The sequence below is a fragment of the Terrapene carolina genome, unplaced genomic scaffold, assembly GCF_002925995.2.
Source record: "Terrapene carolina triunguis isolate 2854851 unplaced genomic scaffold, T_m_triunguis-2.0 Scaffold84, whole genome shotgun sequence".
Lineage (NCBI taxonomy): Eukaryota > Metazoa > Chordata > Testudines > Emydidae > Terrapene > Terrapene triunguis.
The window spans coordinates 29,244,324-29,253,930 of record NW_020664435.1 but is presented as its reverse complement, the minus strand read 5'-3'; the positions used below and the strand labels follow the sequence as shown (position 1 = coordinate 29,253,930).

Below are 9,607 nucleotides of genomic sequence, written 5' to 3'. Positions count from 1 at the left end.
CCCCCCAGAGCCCAGGGATCCAGAGGGAGAAACAGCCTGATGCTGGGTCCCAGGCTTGTGTGGAGTTTCCTGCACGCTGCCTCCTTCCTTTGGGGTGTGCCAGGAACTGCAGCTGCTGGGAGCCCTCCAGCTCCCTTCTCCTTTCCCTCAGCAGTGTCTTCTATTTGCGAGCTGGGGACCCAGGCTCTGCAGGGTCCAGGTGCCCCTAGTGGTGGCCAGCAGCTCTGCAGCCCATTTCTGGGCAGGAGAGGAGAAAATTCTGTGCAGAACATTAATTTCTGTTTAAATTCTGCATTGCACAGTGGCACAGAATTCCCTCAGGAGTAGATTATGTATGTGACAAATTTGCCCTGCTCTGGGTCTAAGTCCATGGGGTTCACACTCTGTAGAGGGGGAATTTGGAGCCAGACTTCATGAGCATTGTTAGTGTTTGTCATAACTATAAAGGGAAGGGTAACAGCTCTCCTGTGTACAGTACTATAAAATCCCTCCTGGCCAGAGACTCCAAAATCCTTTTACCTGTAAAGGGTTAAGAAGCTCGGGTAACCTGGCTGACACCTGACCCAAAGGACCAATAAGGGGACAAGATACTTTCAAATCTTGGTGGGGGGGAAAGGCTTTTGTTTGTGCTCTTTGTTTTGGGGGTTGTTCGCTCTTGGGACTGAGCGGGACCAGACATCAATCCAGGTTCTCCACATCTTTCTAAACAAGTCTCTCCTATTTCAAACTTGTAAGTAAACAGCCAGGCAAGGCGTGTTAGTTTTCCTTTGTTTTCTCAACTTGTAAATGTACCTTTTACTAGAGTGTTTATCTTTGTTTGCTGTACTTTGAACCTGAGGCTAGAGGGGAGTCCTCTGAGCTCTTTAAGTTTGATTACCCTGTAAAGTTATTTTCCATACTGATTTTACAGAGATGATTTTTACCTTTTTCTTTAATTAAAAGCCTTCTTTTTTAAGAACCTGATTGATTTTTTCCTTGTTTTTAGATCCAAGGGGGTTGGATCGGTATTCACCAGGAGTTGGTGGAAGGAAGGAGGGGGGATGGTTAATTTCTCCTTGTTTTAAGATCCAAGGGGTTTGGATCTGTATTCACCAGAAGTTGGTGGGAGAACGGAGGGGGATGGTTAATTTCTCCTTGATTTAAGATCCAAGGGGTTTGGATCTGTATTCACCAGGGAATTGGTAAAGGTTTCTCAAGGCTTCCCAGGGAAGGGAATTAGCTTTGGGAATGGTGGCAGCGGACCAGATCTAAGCTGGTAGTTAAGCTTAGAAGTTTTCATGCAGGCCCCCACATTTGTACCCCAACGTTCAAAGTGGGGAAGCAGCCTTGGCAGTGTTGTTGTTTTTTTAACACAGTACTGTACTGTACTGTACCTGGTCACACCATGTCTGGTATATATTGTTTCTTCTCTGGCAAGAATAGTCTACATAGTGGGCTTTGCATATGGTCACAGCCACATCAAATATTGTGCACAGTTAATGTACACCTGGCTCTGACCAAAAATCAAACAGAGCTTGAGAAAGGACTGAAGAATAATCTTGTTCAATAATGTTTTATGCAGGTTTGTAATTGGTCGAGAAAAGCCAGGACAAGTAAGTGAGGTTGCTCAGCTGATTAGCCAGACCCTAGAACAAGAGCGTCGCCAGAGAGAGCTCCTGGAACAGCATTATGCACAGTATGATGCAGATGATGATGAGGTAATATACTTGTTAGCATTCCTCCTATTCATTACTTCATAATGTTCCCTTTTCGATTTTCAGATCATTCTTTCTAACGTGCTTTGAGATAATGGTGAGTGGAAGCAGTGTCATATGAAAGCTAAATCTATTGTACTGTGCCTGTAAAAACATACACCTGTTTTACTAATACATATATTCCTATGGTTCTCAAAAATGTAACCATGACCACACTGAAGTGCATATGTATTTTAATCAATATAGATCTTTAAGACTCCTTCAACTTGGGGCTGTGATGCACTAGCCAGCACAATAGCTGATGTATATGATTATGAATCTCATTAAAGCCTGGTAGGAATCTTGTCCTGCTGTTGCATAGGACAAGATTCCTAAATCCTCTGCTCCAAGTTGGAACAGCTTAGTAGCATAGGGCCAGATTTGGTCTAAATTTTCTATACAGTCAGTCAAAGAGACACTTGGGTACTGCTATCTATCTCTCCACCAACTCTAATTGTTTCTTTACCGATTTTAGCATGTGTCCTTCTTCAGGAACAAAGTCACTTACTAAGTTTTTCAGCATGTATTTAAAATAATCCTTTTGTTCGAGGAGAGTGAACATCAAGTTGATTGACACTTCTGTAAGCATTGCTCTTTTGTTGAGGTGTCTGCTGTGTCTATATTAAGGAAAGGAGGTTGGTTTGCTAATACACTGCAGCATTATTCTCTCTGGGAAAATGATTATTTTTTTTATCTTCCAGTAATTAATTTTTTGGGGTTTCTGTAGAGAGCTACATGAGGGCAATTGTTCTTTATCATCCTCAGCCTCCATTAAATGAACTAGTAAGAAGTGTTCTTTTGAAACTTCCATCTAATCTATTTTTTTCCTTTTTGGGTATCTGATGGACCCCCACGAGTTAGAATGCAGATTAACTCTCACCACGTACAGCCTTTACTGAAATGCATGTTCAGAGTCCTCATATTTACATTTCCCAACACCCACAATGTACACATATACTCATTCTGACACCAACAGGCTTTAGCCATACAATCCCCTTAATTTCTCCCTAGCTCCTTAAAATGCTCCTCTCCCAACCTCTGATGATAAGACAAAAAGCAATGGGCTTAAATTGCAGCAAGGTAGGTTTAGGTTGGAGATCAGGAAAAACATCCTAACTGTCAGTGTGGTTAAGCACTGGAACAAATTGTCCAGGGAGGTTGTGGAATCTCCATCATTGGAGGTTTTTAAGAACAGGTTAGACAAACACCTGTCAGAAATGGTCTAGTTATTATGTAATCCTGCCTTGAGTGCAGAGGACTGAACTAAATGACCTACTGAGGTCCCTTCCAGTCTATGATTCTACGATAAACATCTGTTGCCTGAAAGAAATCTGTTTCTCACCTTTTGGTGACCAGCCCCAAGTCACAGACCTTAAGAACGTCATTTTCAGTGTATATACATAACTCCTTACATTATCCGTGCTTACATTTCACAGTGATTATGAGGACCAGTGTGACACAGGCTTTCAGTAGAGATCTTATATGACTGTTTGGTGAACTAGTACGTAGTACCAGACCCAGGGGATCCCTGGTAGCCCTTAAATACCCCAGGGCCCTCTGCCAGTTGTCACCAAGAGATCTCTGAGTCACAGTTGGTGTTGGTAATTCTGTTGGTGACACTGTTTCCTTTGAGTCAATTCTGACCTAATGCCCCAAGCATGGTGTTAGAAAGTACTGTGTTGTTGGAGGTGCCTTCTTTCAAGTGGGACCTGCTGCAAAATTGCCTCATCTCACTATTGTTTTCTCATTGTCCTTTCCCTCCTCCCTTTTGTTTTATTTAGGCTTGGCAGAATTTGGTTTTTATTTTTTTATAATTTCAATGGATAATATTGATGTTTATTTTTAAGCATTTTTTCTATTTTTAATCTATTTAAATTTTCACATGTATGCAAAATTATGGGTTTTAAGCATTTTTTATTTTTATAGATTTTTATAGATTTAAATTTTCACAGTTGTGGGAAATTATGAGGGGATCAGACAATAATTATTTAATGACAGTAGATGTTAAGATTCAAAAAGTTAAGTCTTTATAATCATTTAAACACAAATTGTCAACATCCCAAGTCAAGGGATACAAAACAGATATGCTTAAATCAAGTTCTAATAAGCATTCAAGCAGCATTTTTCTTACTTTGCCTATCTATAGATTTCTGTTACTATCAATGGAAATATTTTGTTGTCGGTTTACGCGTGTGTGGTGAAATCGCCGTTTACTGACATTTACTGATAAAAAATCTAATCCTTCCAAGTGTGTTTTATTCCATCCAACTGTTGCATTTTGTCATAAACCATTGAAGACGATCACCGCACCGCACTTTAAGCGGGGTGGGCGGGGGGGCGGTCTGGCTCGCCAGGCAAAGGGATACATCTCTTTAAGGACAGAGAGGCACAGACGTTGCTACAGATGCAGAGTGGGTCATCAAGGGGACACTAACTCATCTCCAGGTAACTGGAAGAGAGGGGAGATTATGTAGGGGAAAAGCCCTTTTTCACCAGGACCAAGCGGGGCAGCAGCCACCCTCTTATCCTTGAAAGTGGTGAAATATCAGGATCTGCTGTGGGCATTGCGCTAGCCACTCCTTCCTGGGGAGCGGGGTGACTAGGGAGGAATTTTTCCCTCATTGCCAGATTGGCCAAGGCAGAGTGAGTTTATTTTGTCTTCCCTACAGTGGATTTGGGGACAGGGAGCTTAGTTGGGGCGAGCATGGAATGGGAGTTAGGCTATGATGTTGCAACTCATTATGTAAGTGTGGGATGGATGTCTGGAGCAGGTACTCTTTGGGGAATGGAATAGTGATCAAATAAATGGTTTTGTAAAGGATTTAAAGAAGGTGTTTTTTAAAGGAGAGAAAAGGGGGTTTGGGGCTCCTATGACTGGCACGGCAGGGAGCCAACCCCCCCTCCTTTATAGCCTACCTTGCCCCTCATGCAAGGGAGAGGATGGTAAGGTCCCAGGAGAGGGGCTGCTGGGGATCTGAGGGGCAGGGACCTGACAGAAGCCCCCAGGGTAGATCTTGAATTGATCGTGGAGCTACCTGCACTGTACACGTTTATCTGCCGGGTACTCCCAGACAGTTAATAATAAAGTTGCGCTCTAATTAAACCACTTCCAGTGTCTCCTGTTCTTCTGGTATAGCCGGACAGTAGCTGTCACATTCCTTCTTTGCAATAGCTGTATTTCATGGTGAATGATATGCAAGCTGTGTAGCAACCTTGCAAATTTCTACTCACCCACTTGCTGTGGACAAGTATTTTTGTGTTTTATTGACAGATGAGTAAAATATCATTAGTTTTTTTTATTACATCAATGGTCTGAATAGATTTTCAGTTTTTATCCTTATTTTATCAGTGTTCGAAGAAACATGAAGAACCAGTTTAGAAAATGACATGACTTAGATGAAGAAGCAAAATATTATTATGTTATGTGCATTAATATCCAAATACCAAAAGATTGTTTTTAAATGGGGACAAATTGTTAAGCAAATCCTGTGTTTCCAATTGTAATATCTAGAAACGTTGTTGTGAAAGTGGTAGTTGATACCACTCCAGTATACATCAAGTGTCTTGCACGTGATTAGCTGAGTGCAAGCTGTCAGAAAACATTGATGAAGAGGTAGCATTAAACTATGTCCATAGTCCATTAAATACCATTTCATCACTGTTGGAGACTTGTAGATAAACAAAAGATTAAGCCTGAGTGTGCTCTTAGTTATGCTCGTTGGACAATTAGTCCCGATTTCCCCCAATGTACATGAGAAGAGAGTCAGGGCCACTCTATTCATCATCTGTGCTATCAGGGCCGCCCAGAGGGGGGGGCAAGTGGGGCAATTTGCCCCGGGCCCCGCAGGGGCCCCCACGAGAATATAGTATTCTATAGTATTGCAACTTTTTTTTATGGAAGCGGCCCCCGAAATTGCTTTGCCCCAGGCCCCCTGAATCCTCTGGTGGCCCTGTGTGCTATTAAGCAATATGAATTAATATGTTTTCCATTTAAGATGGAAAAATACAATAGAGTTACTATTCATGTTTTTAAAGATGATTTTATGGTATTATCTGCTGCAGTGTGCAGCAAAATTGAATGAATAATATCAAATGAAATCCACCCTGATATAGAGAGCTAGCAAAAGGCTGATTTACCACCTAAGTGCCTGGTTTTCCATAGAACTTAAGAGTTGAATAGGCCTTTTGCTGACCTAGTTGTATAGGGGAGAATTTCAGCCATCATGAAGACAGTATGAACTGAACTTTTGCCATCAGAGTGCATAATATAACTTCTCATTTGGCTACCGTACAGAAGAATTCTTTTTTATTTTTTGTTGGCAACCATTTTAGACAACTGAGAGAGAATTTCAAGGAGCCTCAGGCAACTACAATAACAATTGTTATCGTAAAAAGGTTTGTTATTTTGAAGCAAATAACTTTTGTCTGCGCTTTGCTGCTTCTTTTACACTAATTAAATTTTCATGTATGGCTTATTAACTTCACACAGGGTCTGAACAACTTAATAGTAGTTTTATGTGACATAACAGGCAGCAGACTTTATTACTCAGTCAGTGTATATTCATGACATATACATCAGGTATTCCCTTAAATTGCCATGTTGTATTTTTTTAAACACAATTTTTGCATTATTTAGTTACTTAATTATAAGGGTCCAATCCTGCCTCTTTTGAAGTCATTAGCAAAACTCCCACTTATTTGAGAGAGGGCATGAATGGGTCCATTGTTACAAATGATATTACTCTGCCGTTGTCAAGTTCTATACTTTGTTCAAATACCAGCCTATGGCCTTGTCTGTACTAGAGGACTCAGGTGTTTTTGCTTCAAACAATTGTTTTGCATCAACTGAAGCAGAAATGATTGTGTGGATGCACACAAACCAACCTCAGTTGGTGTAAAATTTTCCTTTGTGTCTACACAAGTGCTGCCTTACACCTATCTGTTCAGAGGGGGTGAATGTCAGTTTTGACCGCACCCTCATCTGGCGAAACTTTGCAGCCTGTCTACAATAAACTGTTGCCCCAACTTAACTTAAATGAGTTTAAAAACACTCTTCTTTCTATTTAAGAATGGTCTGTAAGTCTGTAAGGAAGGAATCAACTTAAGCTAAATTGGTATAAGCCGCTCTTAAACCAAATGAAGACCGTCCGCACATGTTTTTTTGCCAGTTTAGCAAATCAGTTTAAAAAAGCCCCTTTATATAAATCGGTGTAAGCTGGTGCATAGACAAGGCTTCAGTTCACTGGCTGAGAGTCCCATCTCTGCGTCCATTTAGCCATTGCCAACACAGGTCTTCAGAAATACACCCCCAGACATGGTCCCTCTCGGTGGAAATGTCAGTTGTGCTGTGTTCCTCGTGGCTTGTTACCTGTCAGCTCTCTATTCTTCTCCTAACACCTCCGTGTTTCCGGAGGGTTTGGAATATGTGGTGTATGGCAGAAGGGAGAGATTGCAGGCTCAGCCAGTGCTGTCAGTGGAGGGGAGAGGGATGTTTCCAGTTAACGTTGGTGAGGATCATGGCTAGTAGAGGGGAGCATTTTGGAGGGTGTGGAATACTGGGAGGGGCATCCCTAAAGGGAGGGGTTGGGGGGCAACGAGAAGACTTCCAGTTGGTGAGCTAAGAATGTTCACCAGGTGAGGGAGTTGTCAGTTGTGGCAGCTGCCAAGAACGACAGCTGCAGAATTGACATTGCACGAGTTGAATTTGTTCGTGATCTAGCTCAGTATGAATAGAAACAGAAAGTTTCATTTCAAATGGTGTCTCAACATACAATGCAGTGCCAGCGTATTTGAAGACTCCAGAGCAAAACAAATTTTCCCACTCAATGAAAACCAAGTTCACATCAGAATACATTGACAACCTGGCTACCTAGTGGGGAAAAATCTATGCCTTTGATATTTAGTTCTAAGGATAGTAGTTTTCTTAGGTTTAAGAGACTTTGGGTATTTTAGACTCCCAAAATTAACCTGCTTTAAAATTTGAATGATCTGATTTGAGAATATCCTTCACAATCTGACTGTATATGTAAAAAACAAAGTTAAATTCAGCATCCTATAGTCAACAGATGAAAAATACTATTTTTTAAATTGCAAGTTTGAAACTAAGACCTAACCAAAACAATATTTAAACTCACTTTATTGGCATCTGCCACAGAATTTCACTAACAAATACTGATCCCAGAGTTGTGTTGGAGCCCTGCCCAGAGACTTGGGAGCTGGAGCAAGTTCCAAGTGTTTCCTTTGCCAGGTGTTTCCATCGATATCACTGGTGCACTAACAAGAAAGTAAACCAATAAATCCATGCTAATTTCCAGCATCATTAGAAACAGGAAAACAATAAATGTGGTGTTACATGGAAAAGGCCAATATTTGGTGGAAAATAAAGTTTCTGTTCTGTCTACGAGCCTGATTCTGCAAACGTGACTATGAGTAATTTTGCTTATGTTAATAGTCTCCTTAAATTCAATGTGTTACTCATGTGAGCTCTAAGAATATAGGGTACGAAACTGAAAGCAGTAAAAGGAGGATAAATAAATAAAATAATTTGGAGGAATATAAATACATATAAAATGTATATGTATAGAATATACTAAGTATGTAAAATATATGTATATTGTATGGGGTGGGTGTGTGTGTATATATATATGTTTATATACATATACACATGCACAGAATATGTATAACATTATTACAGATGCACAGACAGGTATATTGAATTAGGCCTCATAGGAGTTATGTTCACATTTCACTAATCCACACTAATATGTGTGGATTGGTCATACCAAGGGGATGACATAAGTTCTCTTTTTAATACCTCTTTTTACTGAAAGGATACTAGCAAATTCTTTATTTTACAACTTTCATTTTTTTTTACTCATCTCTGTAGTAGTCTTAAATTGAATTTTTTCTACAAATCTTAAACTTTCCTATGAGATTTGCTATTTAGGTGAAAAGTGGTGATGTTTATTATATAGTCATTGCTAATAATATTGTTTATACTTGTGTGCAAAGCACCTAGCATGATATTAGCACTGTTTAAATAATGGGGTTGATTGGCAAAGGTGCAAATGGCAGGTAGGTATCTAAGTCCCATTGAAAGGCAATAAGAGTTGGGCGCTTAAATGCTGTTTGTGCCTTTGAAAATCTCCCCCCAGTATTTAAAATATGTGTTAATAAAAAATGGCACTAGCAGTTACTTTGAGCTTGATGAGAATAGATTGGTGATAAAAATGCTGTGCGCTTTCATCTGAGGATCTGAGAGCACTTTACAGATGTTAATTAAACCTCACAACACTTCTGTGGAATAAGTATTATTATTCCCATTTTTACATGGGGGAAGCTGAGCTGCAGTGGGAGGTTAAATGACTTTTCCAAGTTTACATAGCAATTTAGTGACAGTAATTGAACTCGGGAACCTTGACTCTCAGGGCCTGATTCTGGCCTCCAGTCTAGCAATGCAGAGCAGCTGAAATGCCTTTTTAACTGGCTGCCTGAAGAGCCCTTCAGAGTGGGGGAAACCTGGATGGCCTAGGTTCAGCATAACATCTCACATACCACTCTCCTTGTCACCCACTGGAGTAGAGGACGTAACAGATTAGCTCTCTGACCAGCCAGTTCCAGCTGGCATAACAGCATAATTGTATGTACAGCACATCACAGATATTAACCTTTACATGATGTCAATTAAGATTCTAATTTAAGGGGAGTTGTCCTTATTACATATCAGTTTAGAATTCTTGGTAGTGTTTTGCAACAATTATATGCCTTTTTCTTCTTTGTTAACATTATATTGTATTTCCCTTTGTTGAGAAATGGTTTGAAGATTGTTTATAGTTTTTCAGCATTCTCTCCATCTTGTAAGAGAGTGCTTATTC

General features: G+C 40.3%; 1 protein-coding gene across 2 annotated transcripts in view; it reads left to right on the top strand.

Moving 5' to 3' along the window:
- Window positions 1–9,607, top strand: part of PPP1R9A (protein phosphatase 1 regulatory subunit 9A) — a 220,467-nt gene that overhangs the window by 148,764 nt on the left and 62,096 nt on the right. For both annotated transcript variants that reach the window (XM_024212878.3, XM_029910971.1), the window contains exon 5: window positions 1,562–1,697. In XM_024212878.3, coding sequence (XP_024068646.1) covers window positions 1,562–1,697 — 136 coding nt within the window. The remainder of the gene's footprint in view (window positions 1–1,561; window positions 1,698–9,607) is intronic.